Source organism: Amblyomma americanum, chromosome 1, assembly GCF_052857255.1.
Source record: "Amblyomma americanum isolate KBUSLIRL-KWMA chromosome 1, ASM5285725v1, whole genome shotgun sequence".
Taxonomy (NCBI): Eukaryota; Metazoa; Arthropoda; class Arachnida; order Ixodida; family Ixodidae; genus Amblyomma; species Amblyomma americanum.
The window spans coordinates 444702083-444725306 of NC_135497.1; the positions used below are offsets into that span (position 1 = coordinate 444702083).

Genomic DNA, 23224 nt, shown 5'->3' on the forward strand with positions numbered 1-23224 from the left:
CCGAGCCATCCATGTTACAGCAAAGGAGCACAATCATTCGGTTTTTGCTGCATTTGCCTTCATGGCATGCTTTGCCCTTCAGGCTTAACGACTTCGATGGCTGCACCCGAAAGAAGAGACCAGTTTCGTCGGCATTATAAATGTCATGAGGCTCATACCCCTCAATTATAGCAGATAATGTGGCCTTCCAATCATCGACTGTTTCCAGGTTCACACTTGCTGCTTCCCCGCTTACCGTCTTATAAGCGATGCCATGCCCCTTCCGGAAACGGTCGATCCAGCCATTTGACGCCGCAAAATCACTGATGCCCAGTCTGTAGGCTATTTCCATCGCCTTCTTGCACAAAATGCTGCCGTCGAAGTTAACACCGGCAGCACGGGCTTGTTTAAACCAAGTCAGAAGAGACTCGTCAAGGTTTCCATACTTGGCGCCACGAGCATACTTAGCTTTCAGGCCGAAGAGCGCGGCATTTCCTTCTATCTCGGCACACTTCGAGACCATGTTGTTAAGCGTCGAGGGTGGCAGGCCAAGGCCTTTGGCAATGTGACTCTTTTCCGTGCTGGCTGCCTGTCGACTGCGTTTAGAACATCCAGCTTTTACTCAAGGGAAAGCGCCTTCCGCTTGCGCGACGCCATCAAAGCCCGACAAATCGCTCTCGGTTTTAGCGGTGCTGCAGTTACAAGACGTTCTCTTTACGACGTTTCGTGAGGCGGAGGAACTGACTTGGCAGTGGCCCTCTTGTGGTGGTCCCTCCAACTCGCGTGCGGCTTCTCATAGCCTTTGAGATTACCCGCGCGCGTGCAGGGGAGATCACGGAGGCCATGGGCTTGCAGCCAAGCCTGGCCAAGACATGTCAAAATGGCGGTTGGCGCGCGTTGCCTGGCCGGGTTCGGGGTGCCAGGTTGCGACGTATCATGCGGGAACGTTTTTACAGCTATAACGTAACAGCGGGGTCCCGATACATTGGGTCCCATGGAAGCTATGCCGGGACCAGATGAAAACGACGTAACAGCCGGGAAAACGCAGCAGTGAGGAACGCAACAGTGGTGTTCTACAGTACCCAGCAGAATTTTATGTTTTGTCCTTGAGCTGTGGCTGTTACTATGTTGTGTATGATATCACCAAGTATAGGAGTGACTGCATTTCCAGAGTGAAGGGCTGTAAGTAAACTTAGAGAGTCTGGTAGATAATACTGTTTGTGAGGTTCTTATTTACTATTTGTTCAATGGCTACACAGACGGCGTAACATTCGGTAGTGAAGATTGATGCACACTGTGGAAGCCTTACCATATGACTGCAATTCCCTTGTACCACTGCACTTCCAACGTAAACATCTGTTCTTGAGCCACCTGTATAAAAAGTTGTGAAAGTACGGTATTTTTTCTCAAGGGCACGAAATTCTTGTATTATATATGTTGTTGTGGACCTGTGTAAGAGTGAAATGACAGATTTCAGGGGACTTGTACCTGATGGCAGTGGATCTCGTCTTCCAGCAATGCCAGGTAATGTGTCCAGTACGCCGAGATTTTTGCACATCTCTTCAAAATGCAAGAGCAGTGGCCTGGTGCTTTGCAGTTTGTTGTTAAACAGTGTTCTAGATGGGCACTTTGTGAGTATTTGGTGACAGATGTGTTTAGGTAGTGAACGGATTTTTAGAATGTATGAACACGTGAGCACCATTTTTCTGTCTTCAAGTGATGGTTCATTAGTTTCTACATAAAGGCTGTTTATGGGTGGCGTCTTGTATGCACCAGTGGAAAGACGTGAATCTAAATTATGTACTGGATCTAGCCGTCTGAGGTACAATGGTCTCGCTGACCCATACACCATACATCCATAATCCAGGGTAGAGCGTACTACAGAGCGGTAAATTTGTAAGGGCCACCCAGTATTTTCGCGACAGCACTTCGAGTATGTTCAGGGATCGAGAGGCTTTCTTTCTCAGCGCGTTCATGTGAGGTAGGAAAGTGAGATTTCTGTCAAATGTCATGCCTAGAAATTTAAGTTCATTTTGAACGGGTAATTCGGTTTCACTCAGGTGCAGTGTGTGATCTGTCTGCAAGCCTCGTTTGAGTGACAAAAGGATGGCCACTGTTCTCTGTGGAGAAAAACGGAAACCATTTCTGTCAGCCCATGTTGCCAGGTTATTTACTGTTAGCTGTATTCGTCTTTAGCATGTCGATATGTTGGAGGATGTGCAAGCTATCTGGAGATCGTCTACATGGACAGAATGCAAAACGGACCTCGGAATTATTTTCCTAAGAGAATTAATTTTTACAATAAAGAGAGTTGTGCTTAAAATACGCCCCTGAGGTACTCCATTTTCCTGAATAAAACTCCTCAAAATGGTTGAGCCAGTTAGACAAAAGGTATTAAAGGCAGTTCAACATCCTGCCACAAATGCCCAGTTCAGCCAGGTCCTGAATGATCCCAAACCTTCATGTTGTGTCATATGCCTTCTCTAAATCGAAGAAGACAGCAAGAGAGTGTTGTTTGTGCACGAAAGCTTTTCAGACAGCATTTTCCAAGACGAACTAGGTGGTCAGTGGTGGAGCACGCCTTTTTAAAACCATATTGGTGGATATCAAGAAGCTTCCGGTCTTCTAACACAAAGGTCAGTCTGATATTCAATACAATTTCAAATGATTTCGCTAGACAGCTGGTCAGAGCTATGGGCCTATAGCTGCTAGGAAGGGTAGGTGGTTTTCCGGGTTTTAAAAATAGAACAGTAATGGCCTTCTTCCAGGCTTCGGGTATTTTCTCTGATACCCAAACTTTGTTAAAAAATCTTAAAAGAGCCTCTACAGCCGGTTCAGAGAGATGGGCTAGCATTTGATAATGTATTTTGTCAGGGTCGGGTGCAGTCTGCTTACCGGCGGACAGTACTTTATGAATTTCTTGAATGGTAAGTGAATTATTTTAAGATTCATTTGTACCGTCACTTGTTGGCAATCTTTGTTTTTCAGCTGTGTTTTTGTATCTTAGGAATGATGCTCTGTAGTGAGATGAACTGGAGACTGGAAAAAACCATTCAACCAAAATGTCTGCCTGTTCTTCTATATTTGTCTCTATACCAGGGGCTCACAGAAACGGAACTGTGAATGGGGAGTAGCTACCATTTATTTTCTAAACCGTCTCCCACATTTGTTTTGATGTGGTTGAGTTGTTTATAGATGACACGTAACCTTGCCATGACGTTTTTTCGGCATTACGATGGATATATCGGGCTTTTGCTCTGGACTTTTTCAGGTTCATGATATTCTCCTGCGTTGGGTATCTACGGAAAATTCCCCAGGCTTTGTTTTGCCTCCTTTTTGCATCTCGGCATTCTTGTATATGCAAAATTTTGTGATTTTGTTCAACTACTCCAGACAACAGAGGAATTGCTAGGTGTGCAGAGGTTAGAATACAGTTTGTGGTAAATTCATTTACAGCTGACGACAAATTTCACCGAAAAAATCACGAACTTATTACCAATATGCCGGACGAAGGGTCGGTTTGTATTGCACACGTCCTAAAGCTTCTCATGGCTAAATTTCGACATGCAACATGTGCACAGACGGGCGGTGACCACTTTCACGAGCTCGGCCTGGCTGTGCTGCCCTCAGCATGTCACCGATGAACGCACGGGTTGGGACAAAGTCTGAACGGGAAAGCGAACACGCCACGACGGGAACTGCGCTGTGCCCACAGTACAATGGGCCTGGAACGAGAATGTGAAGATGGCAAAACAATAACAACCGAGAAAAAGCTGAACCAAGTGCTCCGTCAGCATCGGCCTTCGTCATTAGGCCTAGCAACTAGAGTCAAAATCGCCCTCGTATCCAGTGATATGCATTCTGTGGTGGCGTGCGTATAATGAGAAATATCTTGCCTGTCATCGAAACGCCAGTTTACAGTTTTACGATAGAAAAGTCAGGGTTGCGGTGCGTTTTGCCGCGGGAACGCCGACTTCACTTTGAAACGCACCACCATTTCCTCCAGCGCTCGCCGCCTTCGTGAAGCCATAAGCCTCCCATGCGCTTTGCTGCTACCTCTTTCCGTATTCGAGATGAAAGACTCAGCACAGATGAGTTCTGCGAACTCTGACTATTGTTCAAGTTCGTGCAGCCGGAGACACTGAAGAACAGTACGAATTCAAAACCAAGTGGGCGCAATGTGCTGACTGGCGCAGAATTCCAGCATCGCAAGAGGCTCCCTTTAAGCTTGAATTTCGTTTTGTTTGATCAAGTTTTCGATCTCTCCTGCAGTTTGAATTAATGAGGTTCCACTGTACACGTTACATGGCGGCTTAGGTATTGGCGGCAAGTGCGAACGAGGCCCGAATAATCGAGTTGTCAGTTGCAGTGCATCTGAAATTTCAGGCGCTCTTATACATTGGCTCTATGAGCCATGTCACGGTGCCGCAAAAAAGTCTGAATAATCTCACATGTCCTAAAAATCAGAGGTCCGAAATTTCGGTCGTTGACTGTAGTTCATCTATGCTAAGATTTTCCGAAACTATTTTATCTAGGCTGGCCATTTCTCTAAACAGTGCCCAGTTGGCTAAATGTAGCTTCCGACATTGTGGTTTTGTTGGGATGACTTCTGGTGCAGATGTTAAGCTGATTATTACAGGGAGGTTATCGCTGCTGCACGGGTTATCGATAACATCCAATTAAAAACAGAGGGCGAACTAAAAGACAGATCTATGGAGCTCATTTTTCCTGTGCTCGGAGAACAGTACAGTCAAACCCGCTAATATCGAACTCTTAAAAAAAAACAGGATTTTTTTAGTTCGATATATCGTGTAATTCGAAATATAGCTTTAATGATTTTGACAATGTACAAACTGCACCTCACTAAAAGCATTCTTTACTTGCTAAAGATATGCATGGCGGGACTATTCGTGCGAAAAATAGTCGCTGATCTGCTTTTTGACTTTGAAGGCATTATTGAGCATGCACTTTTCAACGTTGTCAAGCGACTGAGAACAGCTGAGCCCACAGCCTTCCATGGACGCACAGTGGCGGCGAACAACGCTCAGCGCATTAAGTGCATCGGAACACGATGGCGGGTCGGAACTCGTTGGATCCTCACAGTTACGTCTTCAAATGCAGCTGTCCGTACTTGTCAGGCGCTGGTAGTAGCAGCAGGCCTCTTGTCCGCCTTAACCCTAATGTCGGCCTTATTCTTCAAAATCGTACTCAGCGTGCTTCTGCGGATGCTGTACGCTGCAGTGACGTCCGACTTCTTTTCTCCGCGATAAACTCTTCTGATGATCTCCAGCTTTGAAGATATTGGCAGGTTCCATTGTTTTACAGCAGCCATCTTTTATGGAGCAGACGAGCTCCGCGCACCCACAACACAAAGCACACTGAGCACACCGAAAGAAGCAGTTCAGTGAGTGAGAGATTACCGCATGCAGGCGCACGTGGCTGTGAGTGAAAGTGCGCAGTCGTACCACTTTTGCTAGCGGTGGCCGGGTGGCTGTCTGAGGGAGCAAAAGCAGCGCCGTTGTTCTAAACCACTTTGTCGAGGGGGGCGGGGTGTTGGCGCAGCTCGGCCGGCCGCCGCGCGGGAAAGCCAACTTCTGGGGCGGTTTTGTGCGGCTTGAAGTTTGATGTATTTGTTTGATGTATTCGTATTTTTTGCTACATATTCTCATTTGTGGGAGTTTCGGAGTGCCGTACCCTTCCCTGGACGGCGAGGCGCACAGTGGAGACGTAGGAAAGCGGATGCTTTCCTCCTTCCCCACGGGCAAGTAGCCAGAGGGTCTGCTCGAGAGCGCTGAGCCGCCTCCTTCCTCGAAACAGGTCGCAAGCGCGCACCGCCAGGCGCCGCCAGAGCGGTCGCTGATTAACCGAATGTGACAACGGGCAAGTGCGCCGAGATCGGCAGGTGCCGGCCGTGGCCGGGGGGAGACTTCAGCGAGCCGCGACAGCGAGAGGACGTTAGGTAATTACCTCAATTCTTCCCTCTTTGTTGTTGCCATATGGCCCCGTCAGCCGCACGACCAAGCCAGACGGCAAGAGTCGCAGATCAAGCATCCAGCAGCCAGGGACTTTGGGAGAAACCAATAAACGTTTGGTCCCGGGCAAAGAGTCCTGTTCCGTGTTGTTTATTTCGCATTTCCGCTGTGCCGCCATGAGAATGGCCGCGTGTGGTGTGCTATACCGGGAGCTCGGAGTTCACGGCCTAGACCTCAAAGGAGGCTCGACGGCCTAGAAAAAACCCCCACACATTTTAACAATACAGTGTTCATAAACTGTTCGATATACGGGGTAATTTGATGTAAATAGGTTCGATATAGTCGGGTTTGAATGAGTGTTCTTGCTTGGCTCGGAGAGCAGTACATGTTTTTGCTGGTATTTAGGAGGCAGACGTTATTACTTAGAATAAAATCTTCCAAGATACGACCTCTTGCATCAATGTGTGCACTTCCCCAAAACCCGGAGAGGGCATTAAAATCCCCAACTACCCGGTATGGATCTGGTAGCTGCTCTAAAAGTGTTTCTAAATCATGAAGTGTTACTGCTAGGTGTGGCTCAAGATATATACAGTAGAATCTCGATGATACGATTACGGCTGATACGAATTTCAGGATGATACGAATTTTAAGAATGCTTTGAACAGACTACATTGTATAGAATACGTTAAGATTCGGGGTGATACGAACGGTTTCTGAACCCACCGCGGATGATACGAACGTGCAAACCAGTGGCGCATGCGAGCGGGCCGGCGCGGCTGGGCTCAAGAGGGGAACATAGCCGCCGCGGCCGCCGCGAGTCCTCACCACCCCTCGCCCCCGCCGCGACGAACGTTGTACGAACACGCAAACCGAGCTACCGAGCGGCTCAGCGCAACACTGGCGCTCACAGGGGGAGAGGGTACCCACCGCGGCCCGCGGCCGCTGCCTCTTCTTTGCCACTCCCCCCCCCCACTAGCCACCCTACCCCCACCTCCCTTTCGTAGCAACCATGTAGCAACCCTACCAGCACGAACCAAGGACGGCCAAGGCGAGGCACGTGCCCAGTCGTGTACGTCAACCATTTGCTGGCAGCTCATTGGTCTATCGAAAAGCTGTCTCGCCGGCTGTTCCCGGGAAGCCTGTGCCGCTGGGTGCCGCCGCCGCAGGGACTGCAGTTCTCCGTTCGCCGCTTCTTTCTGTGCTTCGCTGTGACGTGAACTGCCGAAATGTGACAAGGACGCAAGCGTTCGCTGCTGCTGACATGTCGCGGAAGCGTAAAGCCCTTTCTTTTAAGGAGAAGCTCGATGTGCTGAAGAAGGTTGACGAAAACCCTAAGAAGAAGCGTGTCGACTTAGCAAAAGAACTAGTTTGGCACCGTCGACGCTCTGCACCATTGTTGGGCAGCGAGATGTTATCTTAAAGAATGTGCAGCACTTCGGTGTGAACGTGAAACAGGCGAAAACAGCGGCCCATGTCAAGCTGGAAGAGGTTCTGCTGACTTGGTTCCGCAAAGTGACAGCGGCCGGCGTCAACGTGGACGGCAAGGTGCTGCGTGAAAAAGCCGACACCATTGCGCTTTCGCTTGGAATTGAAAATTTCCAAGCGTCTGGGGGATGGCTGCACCGGTTTAAAGAGCGGCACGGACTTGTCTACCGGGTCGTCTCAGGTGAAGGCAAAAAAGTGGACCAGTCAGCTGTGGACGAGTGGCTGAACACGCTGCCGGCGCTGATTTCGGAGTACACGCCACGCGACATATTTAATGCCGACGAAGCGGGCCTCTTTTTCAATCTTCAACCGGAAAGGAGTTTGTGCGTAAAAGGCCAGGCATGCCAGGGCGGCCAGAAAAGCAAGGAGAGAGTAACAGTACTCTTTTGCTGCAACTCGGATGGATCCGAGAAACTCCAGCTTACCGTCATCGGTAAGTCGAAGAAACCGAGGTGTTTCCGATCGGCGGAGCGTTTGCCTGTCTTTTACAAAGGTAACCGAAAGGCGTGGATGACTGGAGATTTTTTCCGCGAATTCTTGACAAGCCTTGATCGGAAAATGGCGTCAAGAAACCGGAAAATTTTTCTTTTCCTGGACCAGTGCTCTGCCCACCCAAAGGAAATTACGTTCAACAACGTGACAGTCAGGTTCCTGCCGGCGAACACTACCAGCCATTTTCAGCCACTGGATGCTGGGATAATTAGAAATGTTAAACATCATTTCAAAGGACTTCTAGTGAGGCGTCTGCTGGCGAAAATTGACCGTAAAGAAGCAAACTTGTGGATCAGTCTCTTGGATGCTTTGCACTTTCTAGCCATGTCGTGGGATAATGTAACTTCAGACACAATCTCGAACTGTTTTAGAAAGTGCGGATTTGCCATCGGACTTGATGCGGCTTCGGCGGGAGATTGTCAAGAGCCAGGTGAATACTTTACGATTGATGGCTGGGACAATCTGGAAATTGAAGCTTCGGCTCGAGACTTCGTACCGCGGACGACAACGTCGCGACCTGTGGGCTGACGTCTATTGAAGACTTGGTCAGCGAAGCAGATAATTGGGAACATGAGCCTGACAGCGATGGTGACGCTGATGACGAGTGTGATCAACCACCGTCAACGGCAGATACTCTTCACGCTCTGGACGTTCTGCGCCGCACCGTAAGTGCCGGCAGCGTGAGCGACGAAACCGCTGCACGGTTTTATGCCTTTCAGGCGGGGCTTGTCCGCGACATCAACGGCAAAAAAGTGCAGGCAAGCATTACGGACTTTTTCAGCTGCAAGTAGTTTGCCGTAATAAAGTTTGGTTCATTCCCATGTGGAAGTTGGCTTGTTTTGGATCATACGAATTCGGGATGATACGAATATTTTGCATGCTCCCTTGGAATTCGTATCACCGAGATTCTACTGTAGTACATATTGTGATTGTTTTAAAATGAAGGATGGTGACTGCAAAGACTTCGTCACAGGTTGCAACACCAGCCTGGATGACAATAGCAACACCTCCAGACAGTTTACTCGCTTGCTCTGAGTCACACCAAAAGACATTATACCTGTTTAAAACCTAAATTGGTCTCCTGTAAGCATAAAGCCACTGGGGACAGTGTGCTTAAAAACTCTTATGTCACTGTAGTTATTTATTAGTCATCGGCAGTTCCACTTTATAGGGAAGGCCATGGTGGATGATTTCTAGGAGTGTAGTTAAAACTTAAGGGAGGACACAAGGATCAGATCGCGAAAGTTGCGGAAAAAAAAAATCGATTTTTGGAAGCCGCGCATTCAGGTATCTGCAACACCTAATCTACGTTGTATCAAAATGGTTTTGCTGAAAATGCACTAAAGGTGCCCGAAAAAAAAAAATTAATGTGTCAGTGCACAGGGCAAGAAAAGTTTTAAATCACGCAAAATCACCGCAGTTCGCACCGAGCACCACCAACTTGGTATCGTTCGAAAGCTAAAAGTTCCGCTGTTCCGTTCCTCAAATCTTCAGTCGTCTCTGCCTTGTAACAGTCGCACAAACACAAAAGAAGCGCGGGTATGCTAGAGGTGGTCTCACGGGCCCTACGATGAAAGCGGGCCTCCGATTGGCTGCCAGTCTGAAATGCGCCTCCCTATTGGTTGCTGCTGCGGCAGCGGGCAAGCTGGCAGCCACAGCAGCCCGCTGCTGTCTGCTTCGCAGACCATGCCGGCGTCTTCATTTGACACGCAGAATTCGGATTTCTGAAAGCTCCCAGGTTAGTGATGGATTGTCACTCATTTGAAAAGATATTTTCGACGAAGCACGCCTTTGGAAAACAGAAGCGCAAGCCTTCTACAGTGAGAAAAAGACGGCAGCCAATGGGAGAAGTGGAGCACCCGACTGAACATGCGGAAACGTGCCGCGCTATCTTGCACCGCGTGACTCCAGCAGCGAAGCCAACAATTCACCCTGTGCTATCAACGCCAATAACCCAGTCAACGGAAGACGCGCCAAAGGAGTATCTCGCACCTCTGCATACGGCCGCGTGAATCGGTAGCCAAGATTGCATCGTTGGAGGCAACGCGGTTCGAAGGTCACCATCGCCGGCAGAGACGGTGTGCTCTGTTTCTGGTGCATCGTGCAACACAGACATGCAGCCTGCGAGTGAGCCCCAACAGTCGCCGAGCTAGTGTGATAGCTGAAGATTCACCGGACGAATCGTCATCCGAACGTAGCACCATTCAGGCGCGCCTCGAACCGCATTTCGTGTCGGCAGTGACGGCAGAAGCGCAGGCATGCAACGTTCGCGACTCCCTTCGCGCAGCGTCCGCAACTGAACGGAAGTTTGGTCAGCACTGTCAAAGGACGAGCATGCCTTGCTTTTTGCGATAGAGACGGCAGTAAATGGGGCAGTCGTGAAGTACAATTCAGGGAGCCAAAGAGCCTACTCAGAAATGTATGCCACCTTGGGTGTACATCCTGGTGGCTTTGCCATCCAGAGGGCTCAAGAAAAGGACCAGGAACATCTGAAAAGGCGTCCGAAGCCCATTAAACAAAGAGGCAAAGGTGCAAGAAGATGCCTGACAGCAATGATGCAAAATATTACAGCTCTGGTGCTTTCTTATAAATCTGCAATGCTTGCAACACTTTGCAGCCCGTTTCCTCAATTTTTTTTTTTATCAATCACCTCGCTCGTGGAAAGCAAGCACAACAGTGGCTGAACCGATTTTGATACAGTTTGTTTTGCTGTGATCAATAGACTGTGCTGTACTTAAAGACAGTCTTGAAATGTTTATTTACCTTTCCATTATTTTATTATTTACAATAATTACATGGCTTTATGCAGTGAAGCACAGTCACGTGCATGTCATGTTCAGTTAAAAATTATTAGCACACTAAAAAAAAAAATAAAACACTGTCTTGGTGTAGAGCAGACATTTGGGCAAACATGAAAAGTGTTCCCGGCTCACTACCACGTTCCGTTACTGTGCTAGGCTTTCCACAAGCAATGACCTTGTAAATTCTTATAAAACAAAAACTGATGAAGATACCTTTATGAAATTTTATATTTGTCTCATCACTGCAATGTGCAGCATGTGTTCCAAATTTCAGTCCTTTTTGCCAAGAACCAAAAGAAGCCCGTGGAGAACCCGCGAGTGTGCGATTTGTGGGCCTCTCCCAACTGAAGGAAGCCTTGCGAGCGGTCGACTGAAGGGCCAGCGAGCCCCTTTTTCAGAGGTGGCAGGGCAGCTATCACTGCGTCTGCCAGCAGCGGAGGTGGCCCTGCTTCAGGCTTTGCCTGGGCATAGCCCGGTGTGGTGTGCCACCCCTGCGCACCACATCGACGAAATTTTCTTTTGCTGTGAACTGGAAAGCTGGGGGGAGTCGTTTTCGTGATTCTTGATGTGTTATGTTTTCCTTTGTCTTTATCATTTCCTTCTCTCTCTTCCAGGTCGAGCACAACCTCAAGTGCGCGAAGTGATCCCCTTCGCAGTTCGCGCAGTGGTGCAGCATTGCAGTCCACGGATTCAAGATCATTTGATGAACATCTGGCACGTTTGGCGGCCGTGACAGCTCTGAGAGCCATGGCCGAATCTCTGACATGAAGAATCATCTGGGATTTGGAATGTATGGTCTTAGTTATTTTAAGATACCCTACTTCTATGAATTCGGGGAGTTAGCTGGAGGCAAATGTCAGGACTATGTGCTTTGTCGGTATTTCCTTGTCTTTTCGGTTTTGATACGATGGACATCGGGATGCTCTGGTGTTTCAGACCCTCCAACATCTCTTCGTCAGAAAGGTTCAGGAAATCGTGTTCGAATATTATTCCTTTCAATGCTTTTAGTGATAGATGTGTAGTTTTGAATACAGGAATGTCTCCAAAGGACACAATGGTTACTTTGTCTCGAATCTGGAGGAGCAGGTCGCCACTGGCTAGCTTCGTCACCTTGTAGTCAAGGCCCAGAGCACCAGTAAGAGATTGCAAAATAATGAACGGAAACATTTTTCTAGCTGGCTGCTCTGCATCTTCACTGTGTATGACATGATACCTAGGGAAAACTTCTTTTGTTTTTTACAGGAATTCTGCTGTTTCATCAGTCCACACTCTTTTTTGAGGGCAATCATTTTGTGGGAGAAGGAGAGCAACGAAATGTATGTTTTTTTTTTCGGCCATGGTGCCAGCCGTCCACCACAGAGCCCAACAAGGCGATGGGGCAGGAACTTGCTAGCAACTCCTGCCCACGCCAGCTGTACACCTCAACTTAAACCAAATATGATGAAGCCCAGGGTAGTTCGCCACATTAGGTTAGCCCTAGCCGCCAGGAAAAAAGGAAGAACCAAGAAGTGAATAGGAGACAGGAGAGCAGTGAGAAAGAAGAAAGGAAAGTGCCGTCTATTAGAGCCGCCGGTGCCAGCGGTGCCGTCTAGCCAGAGGTGCTGTCTACAAGAAGCTGGGGCCAAGATAGTGTGTTGCCTCTGCCGAGGGGCCTTAAAGGGGCCCCGAAACACATTTTCAGTGCATTGTCTTGCCCGTTGGTTGCATATAAGGAGCTATATGGATGCTATTAGCATCGGTCATACCGCGCATACTGCGGTTTTTAATATTTTAATTCGCTCGCAAAAACAAATTCGTGGCGCTGACGGTGCCACCATACAGTGGCGGTTTAGCATCGGCTATGACATCACGGAGGTCGAGCTTTATGATTGGACAAAGAGTAAATATACTGCAAATTGTGTTAATAACTAGAGATACGTTTTGTCAAGTTTTTGTGTTCTATATTACATTAACAAAACCAACTTGTTTGCCCTAGATAAAAGCACTGTAAAGCAAGTAAAACCAAAATACACCACTAGAGGCTCTGGCAACTTTTTGCATAGACAGACTTTGCGCCTCTCTGTAAACATCCTACGACCTAGCACTATACTCTCTATGTATCTGAGAGCGGCTTTGCAGAGTTGATCCGATCAAGCCATTGCACTCTATACGCGTTCGTTTCGGTCCCAAGGAATGATGCGTTCAGTTCACATTTAGCAGACAGTGCACATCGTCAGCTTGTGGAGGATCACCGGGCGGCGGCGCCAGATGGCGCCACGTTCCCGTCAACAGCGCGCGCTCCTTGCTCGCCGTGACCAACAAGTGTGCTAGGGGCGATGGATGGCGGTAAGCAGTAGCGGTACGCGCTATGCTAAATGTGCCTGATATCTTGCGCAGGCTGTCACACCGTCGCAGTATCTCGCGCTCGAGTTCGGATCCATAAGTAAGGAAACGTCACTGATCAGTGTTCTCTTCTGCGCCATCGACGGGACGATGAAGCATCGCTGGGCGTTCACATGGTTGTTGTAACCATGCAAACGGCGCCGCCAGCCTTGGCATGAACGAGTTACAGAGAACAGGCAACCATGGAGTGTAAACTTCCGCCACGTGCTAAGATAGGCTGTTTTGAGTGGTCGCACAGTGTGTCGTCATTGGGAGAGTGAAATGGGAATGGGAAGCTGTGCGAAAATAGAGTTGAGGGCAGCATTTTGTTTGCTTGTATTTTTAAATTTCTTCATCGAATAACTCCCGTTCCTATGCATCGATTCTCATAATTCTTTTTGAGTCAGCATCTGTGTGACATAAAGAATCCATCTGAAGTGTAACTGGCATCCGTTCAAGCGGTGTTTCGCAGCCCCTTTAAGGGGGGATGAGGGGATCGGAACAAACTTTTTCATTTTTTAACTAAGAGTGATGAAATTTGGCAGACAGGTTTGAAATAGCATCAAACAGACAGCTACAAAGTTTCACAATAATATCTACAGTAGTTTTTATTTTATCGTTATTTATATATTGCTCACATGTTGCTTGCTCGTGGAAAGCCTAGCGTGACAGCAAAATGGGTTATGGGTCTGTAAATGTTTTTAATAGTTACTAAGAAGCATAATCTAAGTCAAGATTCTCTTAATTTCTTTTTAAATTTCTCTGCTTTTCTTCTAAACGACATAGTATGCACCTTCTCTTTATGTTTAGAATGTATCATGCTCCAATTATTGTGTAATAAAAAATGGTGAGCCTAAATGGTAAATCTGAGACTGTCTTGACATAAGGCACACTTCAGCAATTGCAACAAAACAAACAGGATTAAAATCCGTGCTCCCATTGCCGTGCTATGCTTTCTACGAGCGAGGTGATAAGCCCAAAACAAACTTTTGAGAAAACAAGCTTCAAAGTTCCAGACTGGCACACACTTTCTAGAATGCTCCTGCATTGTAAAATTTGGTGTCCTTGGCAGCAAGAACTTCTTAGCCCTCTGTCCTTTCAGGAGATGGAATTTGTGTGCCTTCTTCATCGCTGGGAATCTTTCTCGACAGCCCGCTGAAGAGAGAGGGCACCAGGGCGCAGGCCCAATGTTGTGCACAGGTCTGAATAAGCTTTCAGACTGCCCGAGTTGTACCTTGAAATTGCCTCGTGCACTGCTGTTTCCACGGCAAACAGTGAGGCATGCTGGTCTTTTGATATTAATGACCATATCACTGAATGGAGACTCTCAGCCGCGTTTTGAGTTTCGCCTCCTCTGCACCGGGCCAGCAACTGAGGGTCTGAGAGGCGCTGGTACACAGGCAGAAGTGCTTCAGCAACTTGAGCTGAAAGCTTGTACTTGTGGGCTGGTGCTGGCTGCCCTTCTGCCTCAGCTGATCGGTGGTTGCACCAGCTAAGGGGCCCAGGGGGACACAGCTCATGATTGGGCTCACCATCTGTTGATGTGATGTGGTAGTATGTTGCCATTACTGCCCTTTGCATTTCCTCGACTTCTGAGTGGTTCCGCAGAGCAAGGCCATAGTAATTCGTCAGTTTTTTGATGAGCTGCTGTGTCAGGCCCCCCTTTCCGCCTAGTGGCTCTCCATTCGTTTTTTCACGTGATTTATGCAGTCTTCTTTAGATAGCTGCGCAAAACCATAAACTTCTTCATCACATAGAGTGCGAAACATGCGGCTGTCCCCATCACAAACTATGTTTGCGTAACGTAAATCATTTCTGCTCAAGGAGCGCCTGAAGAGCTGTAGTGCAGCCTCAACCTCCATTCTTCCAGAATTCACATCAGTGCTTTTCTGGCACTGGTGTTGCTGCTTCCCTTCAGCATAGTTGGGGTCACGTTCTGCTGGCTGTCGGCTGCACCCAAGGCAGAAGTTGGACAGAACTACGCAGTCCAACACAAGCCCTGTATGGAATTCAATTATACAGCCTACGCCAGTATGGGAGCTGTGGCCGCGTGTCAACCATGTGCCATCATACACTACTGTGATGTTCTTTGAAAATGTAGTTTCCATATCAGTGTACACCTTTTTCACTGCCTCTACAGCATCTGTGAAGATGTTGTGTGCAGTTGCCGCTGCGGCAGACTTGAAAGTCTTTTTAAGGTGCTCATCATGTGTTTTGTGGTGTAACCCACGATGTGAGACATTCATGGTGGCCCAGAAGTCATTAAGAGCAGTTGGTCCTTTCCCAATGCTCTTTATTGCTTGCATAGCTCTGATGTAGACCTCAAAAGCTCTAGAGCCGCTCTTCCTTTGTGAGGACCACTCAGACCGTAGGGTACCACAGGAAATGCATGAAAGTACCATCTTCACAGCTAGCCCCAGTTCAGTCTCGTGGTGCACTGCTAGGCCGGGCTGCTGAAAAGTTGGGCAAAGCGTGGAAACAATCAGCGAGTTCAAAGCAGCAACTTGAATAAGCATAAACTCCTCTTCTGGAGGTCCTGGAATGGCATTTTCCTGTGAGCCAGTCAGCCCGAACTTGCGCTCTGTTGCTGAAACCGCACGAAGCGATTCACGAACTCTCGACGCTTGCAGTTCTGCAGTTTCCGTGGACACAAATCGTGTTTTCAGGTGAGCTTGAATAGTGCGACATTCACTGGGCGAACAGCCAACACTGCGATGAGCGGCAAGGACGGCCGCCGGCGCATCCGCGGCAGCGAGCGTGCGCCCGCGTTGCAGCTCCGTCGAAGCGCCGGAACTCGTCGATGGCATGGGACTGCCTTCACTGGCGGTTGTTGGCTGCGGAGACATCTCGGCGTTGAACGACTCACCGCGGAACCGCGTCTCCAATGCTCTGCAGTCAGGCGGCGATGACCGCTGCAAGCCCACTCCGTGATCTGTGCTGGACAAACTTGCGACGGGACGCTCGCGTATGGTGGGACGCTCCCATACGGTGAGACTCACTGGCATGTCGATCGTCACCGGTGAAGTAACACTGCGCCCGCGCTTCGACGGCGAAAGATCATGGTTCGTCTCACTATCGCTGGCTGGTGCTCGACTCTGCGCAAGATCCCGCAGCACGTTGGGCGAGAGATCGCACAGCAAGTTGGGCGCGTACTCCGCCGATTCTGAATGGACGCACAGCTCGGCCGAACAACCTGTTGACAATTGCCGCTTCTTCCTTGCTGTGACGGGCCTGCGTTTCCGCTTCCTGTAGGCATGCTTCGTCCGGTACTTCTTTTCGAACGTGCGTGGATCCATTGGACGTGGTCGAAGTCCTCGAAACACAAGAGAAGGAAAGGCCAGAAAGGCTTCCCAGCAGCAGACAAAAGCAGACGCTCGTTGCCTCAGCCGCCATCATGCTGCGGCGTTGGCCAATGAGGAGGCGCCTTACAACGTGCCGCGGCGCAGAGCCAATTGGGGCGCGGCAGCCATTGGCTGCTCCGTGCTGCCACCCTCCGGTTTTTCTTTTTTTGTGCGCTTGCTGGCTGGCAGGGGAGGAAGGGAAGGGCTGGGACAAAGAGTCTAAGAGTCGGGCTTTCCAACGATACCAAAATGGCGGCGCTCCGTGGCGGGAAAGCCGAGCAGTCGCGCCTTGAACTTCGCAGCTTTTTTGCGATTTTGGGCGGATGTCTGGATGCCGGCACCGACAAATATATTTATTTTTAGTGCTTAGAGTTTGTTTTTTGGTGAAATATTTCATTACAAGATAGAAATGATGCCGTAGATTCTGAAAAGCTTACTTTTCAAAAATCGATTTTTTTTCGCGAAAATCGCGATCTGATCCCCGCTTCCCCCTTAAAGGTCCTAATGTTCGGCATCGGCTCAACCAACAGGATCCCCTTTTCCCCGGACACAGAGATGCCACACACAGCTATGCGCGGGTGCTCGGGTCCGTGGTGATGCGCCGCTACCATCATCCCCCTGTGGAAATGTCCCTGCGGATGCTCAGGAACCCATGGTGTCGCAACTCACTAACATCTGCATTAAGCAGATGCCCCCCTGCGGGGGAAGGTGTGAAACATGCGACTGGCTTTACAGCTGACAAGCATACCAATGACACTACTCCTTCCAGTCCTTTTTGCCAAGTTTCGGGCATCTAAACGCGATAAACACGGTGCGCTCTCATTGTGCACTGGCAGCATGGTGCCAATTTTGGGCTGAAGCATGGTAACTAACGCTAGAAAGCACAAGGAACAAAGAAAAGATCAATGGGGCACACGCTAGACATCAACATGATGATTGGCGATGGAGTTTATGTCTAGAGTGTGTCCCATTGGTGCCTTTTCGTTGTCCTTTGTGTTTTTTAGCGCTAGTTGCCATGCTTCAGTCAGTGAATAAAGAGCACTAGCTAGCCTGTCTCTCTTCTTTAATCAATTTCGGGCTCTAGCCTGTCTTTCTTCTTTAATCAATTTCGGGCAAGACAATGAGAGCCGCAGGCTGACCTGTCATGCTGCCAAGGCTGCGCAGACGCTCGTGCCAGCCTTGCCCATACTACCACAGATGGCGCGGCCAGCAGTGCGCTCTCCACAATGATGTTTGTAGTTGCGTCTGCCTATGCACTTTGTATGTGAAAGCCAGCTGGGTCTCATATTACTTATGCTTTCCAATTTGCATTTCGGCACAGGCTCCGCTCAACCACTCGTGCCCCACGATAATTTTTTGTCCGGTTCGTTTCCAGCTAGCAATGAAATTTTGTTACATTGAAAGTGCGGCAAAATCTACTTCGTTACACTGAAGCTAAATATACATGGCGTTCTTTGGATGTGAAGTTAAGAATACTGGAATATTTCATTGCATCGAGATTTAACAGTAGAGTCGGGTCCGCTTATAACGAACATGAGCATCCCACGGCGTCCGTTTGTTATATCCCGAAGTTCGTAGTAAGTGGACCACAGCTTTAAAGACAGTTGTTTGTCAAAACACAATTTTTTCTTTGCGAAAAATTCTGTGACGGACGTCTGTTTTTGCAGCGCAGATCCGAGCAGTGGGGTTTTGAGTTTATTTAAAGCAGAAGCGTGCTCTTCGCCGAGGCCCTTGGCAGAGAAAAGTTGTCCGAGACTTTCTATGTAGCCCATTGGTACAGGCGCGCTTATGGGTGCTGGCTCCGAAGTTTCATCCTCATCTGATTCCTACGCGTCACTCTCGTCCAGCACTTCAGAAACGATGCCCTCGTCCATGCACGGCTTCGTAATGTCGGTATCGTCATCGACAGAAATAAAATCATTACAACTAATGTCATGACCCCCCATGTCGAAGTCGACGACACGCTGCCACAAATCGCCGCCGGGTTGATCATCTTCCGAAGAATCAGGCTCGGCATCAGACACTCGACGAAGCCGGCCTTGTGGAAGCAGTTCTGCTCACCAGTGGCAGTCACCTCCGCCCAGGCCGTTTTCATCATCTCTACCGCTGAATACAATGGAAATGGGCACGGTGTTCCTGTCCGCCACCCCGAATTACAACCAGGGCTGAGATTTGAACGAAGCCAACGAAACGTCTGCACCGCAACAAGAGTGACAAAAGCACGCGATGGGGTAGACGTGCAATGCACACAGGCGGCAATCAAGCCAATCAAGCTAAAGATACAGACACACAGCGCCAGCGGAGAGACCTATGAGGGGCGTCTGTGAGCGTCAGTGCAGCCACCTCTTGGCTCCCACGGAAGGCCTGTTTCACGGAGCATGGCCTCCGCGATCAGCACCGGCGGCGGCGCGGTTGATCGCGGAGGCCACGCGCGGATTTGCAAGAGAGTGAGGAGAGGGGAGTGGAGTTGCGAGGAGGGGCGGGAGGGCAATCTTGGAAGGCGCGTCGACGGGGAAAGGGTAGCTCGCTCGAAAAGAGCACGAAACGGAGCGGGCCGCTCGCCGATGAGGCTCGGGAAAACATGCCGCGCGCCGGGCGCACAAAGGGGTCGGAGGCAGGTTATCACGCATCGCAGCGCCGTCCATTCGCTGTAACCGATCAGCAGGGCTTAATGACGTTCGTTATACGTGTGATTTTGTGCCATTGAAGCAATGTATATTTTCACGGTCGCGCAGGTCTCGTTCATTATAAGCGAAAGTTCGTCTTACGTGGGGCCGTTATATGTGGGCTCGACTGTATATACAGGTTACAATGATGATGTCATATCTGGCCATGCTCACAAAATGCTCTTTTGTGGCACAATCTCATGCTCCTGCAGCGCGACAGATGGCTCACTTATGAATATGAAAGGCTCCTACAGCGATTACTATGCCAGGAACACATTTGTAAGCAGATACCGGTCGACAGCCAAGATATCTTCCTGCACAGTAATCAAACTGTTAGGTAGCTAGTGGAAGCATTACATATGGAAGCATTGCAGCATGTGGCCAAGTATGCTCTACAGCAGACTTGTGATTAAAATAGACAGGCAAAATATACCGTAAAAACCGGACTATAGGTCGGACCGGAATATAGGTCGACCCCCTAACTAACCAATTCTAAAAATGAAAAAGATCTTTTTCAATGGGAAAAGTACAGAAAGACATCCTTACTTTGAAACAAATGCGACTCGAGAGGTTGCACAATGGTGACAGTATTTAATTTCATTTAAATGCTGCTTGTATGTACACCCGGCAAATTTTTTAACAATATCGCGCACCAATCGGCCGGCGTGTTTGTTTCTGGCACAGGCAAGTACGGCGCCGTAGAGCAAAGCCCTCCTCTTCATGAATCGCCGCAACCAGGATGGCGAGCCTTTGAATTGCGCCCTCGTGAGTCTAGAGGCACGCGCGATCTCTGCCGCTTTCACGCGGATGCATTCGGCAGTCACAGGCAGCGATCTTGCTCGCAGCGCAACGTTTCCTTCCTATTCTCGATACACTACGGTCTGCCCACGAAATGATGTTTTCTTCTGGTTGCTGCAAGTTGTAATACGCAGCTTCTGCCTCCGCCAGTACTGAATGCTCTTTTCGGATACTCCAAATTCGCGCTGTGCCGCCAGGTTCCCGTGAGCTTCCTCGTACTCAATCGTGTTTTTCTTGAAGGCGACGGTAAATTGCCGTTAGCTTCCGCTTTGCATCTACTGAAACTCAAAATGGCGGCACTGCTGCTGATGGCGATGGTGATGGAGGCAGCTGACTTCATCCACCCATTGTTGCAAGACTTCCGTATTTTTTCCGCCAATGACCGGTATATAAGACGGGGGTCGACTTTTCACCATGGTTTTTTGAAAAAAAGTTCGACCTATATTCCGGTTTTTACGGTACACACTACACTTTGCTGCACTAGCAAAAAAGGCACATCACAAACTTGAGTTACACAACTGCCAACAACTTCCCACTGGTTTCATCTCTGACCAGCACACCACTTTTCTGAAATCTTGGTGCAAAATGCCTACCAAGAAAGCATGCTGCCGGGTTAGTTTGTGCGGCATGAAAGGGTCAATTCAGCACAAAAACCAGACTAGGAATGCAAGAAGACACACACGAATGTCTTATGTGTCTTCTCGCGTCCCTCGTCTGGCTTTTGCACTGAATTCATCATATAATCATATGCAGACAGATCCTCAGAAATAATCTGCCATGAAAAAGAAAGTCACAATGCACCTTATGTGTGTCGGCCGAGATGCTTGTGACACCATCAAGACGGAAGTCAAAAGGAGGCAGAGGGAACCCAGCTTCATCCATGAAGGGAACCAGAAATCCTCCGAGGCAGGCGTCAACGTGGACAGGGATGTTGTACTTTACCCCAAGCTGCAGCAAGAACGAAAGAAAAGTTAGCATCCTTAAGCTATGCACGTCAGTCAGTTGCTCACACCTCCTGATTCCAGCTACCCATGTGGAGCCAGATTGACATGTCCGTTTGCACATAAGACACAACAGGACAGCACCTGTGTGCCTTAGCCTTTGAATGCTCAAGGCTCCCAACTGATGCAGTTGCGCAGTTACACTCTACACATTTCAATAAAAAACTAGCCTGGCTCTTTACAGCTTTCCTGTATTTTTTCCTGAAAACAAAAGGCTGTGCTGTAAGCAGGTCAAGTCTAACTTGGCTGAACTGAATCATTCATTCTCATCTATGACCAGTTAAGACCAGCAGAAACCTACTGCTACCAGTCAGAAATTGGCTCAAAATCCAGCTGAGCCAGTCATTAGATTACCTTCACCTGGGTACATTATCAAAGTTATTTTGTGTTGATCTAGTTAACAAAGCAATTAGCCATGCAGATGGCTCTCTCGAGCGACTAAGCTGCACTGGCATGGCTACGTTAAATTTAACAAAAAACTCCCACAAGTAAAAAAAATGCAAGCATGAATAAAATGCTACCATTGTAAAATATTATAAATTTATGCTTACTGACACTGGCATAGCATAGAGTAATGCCTAGGTCGAAAAAGTTTCCCCTTATTCAAACATCTGTCATACATGCACAAGCTTACACAAACAATACAGGATTAGCGCCCCGGTTTCACAGCTCCAAAAGTGAAAATAAGGTCATCACTACATGTATAAACTGACTTGTACACCTACTTTTCTTAGATTCCCTCAGTACTTTTTTGACATCAAAGCAGGAGATTGTTATGTATGCACATATCGGCAGCGCCGCTTCTGTTCTGGTCACGCCATCTCTGCGTAGACTCCTCACCTAACAAGGCTCCGCAGCTAGCGCCACCTACGCAAACAGCAACCAAACCCCAATTCTGTATAAACCTCAGTTCCTTTTCTGTTTAAAACTGGGCTGATCCATGTCGTCCAACTCTCCTACAACGACCAACTCTCCTACAACGACCAAACATAACATGGTGTCAGAGTGACCTAGAACCCCGCAAATATGGCCAATGCATTTCTGCAACCACCTGAACACTTCGAGCCAGGCGACAACCCGCACCAGGCATGGGAGGACTGGAAAGATGCCTACAACATTTACAAACTCGCATGTGAGTGTGCCACCAAGCTGCCTGCCGCTTGCAAGGCCCTACTCCTCCATGTTCTCAGGCCCCAAACTGCCGCGTCGCCCATACATTCCCCCCCCCAACCTCCGAGCGCCGACGGCAAGCAGCCACCGGATCAAGTTACATATCTCCTCAAGCAGTTTGACGCTCTCTAAAACCATACAAAAACATAATACAGGCGTCTGCTATCTTCAACGCTATGCAACAAAAAGAAAACCAACCATTCGACGAATTCATAACAGACCTCCAGAGGCAAGCAGAAAAATGAGAATTTGGGGAAAAAAACAGAAAGGCTGATTGGGGACTGCATCGTTGTAGGCATAACAAACGCAGCCCTGAGGAAGCACCTTTTTCGTGAACAGTACCTCACACTCGACAAAATCACGTTTAAGGCAGCCAAAATTTCAAAGAAACATTTAAAAAACCTGCGAGAGCCCAAGCTTGGAGTGCAAGCAATAAAAAAGCAAAAAAGATGGAACTTGTCAAAACCAGCAGCTTCGAGGACCCCACATTCAACCCTGTAGCTGAAGCAGCAACATGAATGCTCAGACTCAAAATTGCAAAAATCATCGCTCCTCATGTTCCGCCTACAAGCGATAATGCAGGAAAAGCTCGTTAATTCAAACTTACGGTTAATTCGAACTGAAGGCCAGGTCCCGGCACAGCCCTGTGTATTTCAATGGGGAAAAACTCCCTATAATTCGAACAAATTGGAAACCGCAATGGTTAATTCGCACTACGTGCCCCTGGCTGACATCACTCCTCATAGACAAAAGTCGGCCCATAGCGAGTACAACGCGTTGAAAATTTACTAGAGATGTAAAACAATAGAAAAGAAAAAAGCCGAGTGCACGAGGCTGGTGGAGCCCATGCTTCGGTGCATGCCGTAGCAGGTTTTCGCTGCTGGAGCACTCGCCCGCACCGCTGATGCTTCGGTGCAAGCCGTTCCTGGTTTTTGTTGAGCCGTGGTTGCTGGGTCGCGATCACGTGGTGTATGCAACACAGTTCGGCCGTTCGGCCGCCGCAGCCATGCACTTTGTTGGTGCAGCAAGCTATGTCACTACATTGACCTAACGTGGACAGCAGTGTCGAGATGTTGGAGGACTTGTGTGGCTCCAATATGAATGAGGCTGCATGCTGTCAGCAGACGCCACAGGGCTCACATGCGGTGAGCACAACCG

General features: G+C 48.7%; 1 protein-coding gene and 1 pseudogene across 2 annotated transcripts in view; both read right to left on the reverse strand.

The window, feature by feature from the left end:
* Window positions 1–23224, reverse strand: part of Sply (Sphingosine-1-phosphate lyase) — a 128486-nt gene that overhangs the window by 15201 nt on the left and 90061 nt on the right. For both annotated transcript variants that reach the window (XM_077650562.1, XM_077650563.1), the window contains one exon: window positions 20697–20843. In XM_077650562.1, the coding sequence (XP_077506688.1) occupies window positions 20697–20843 (147 nt within the window). The remainder of the gene's footprint in view (window positions 1–20696; window positions 20844–23224) is intronic.
* Window positions 14068–16451, reverse strand: LOC144115933 (uncharacterized; annotated as a pseudogene).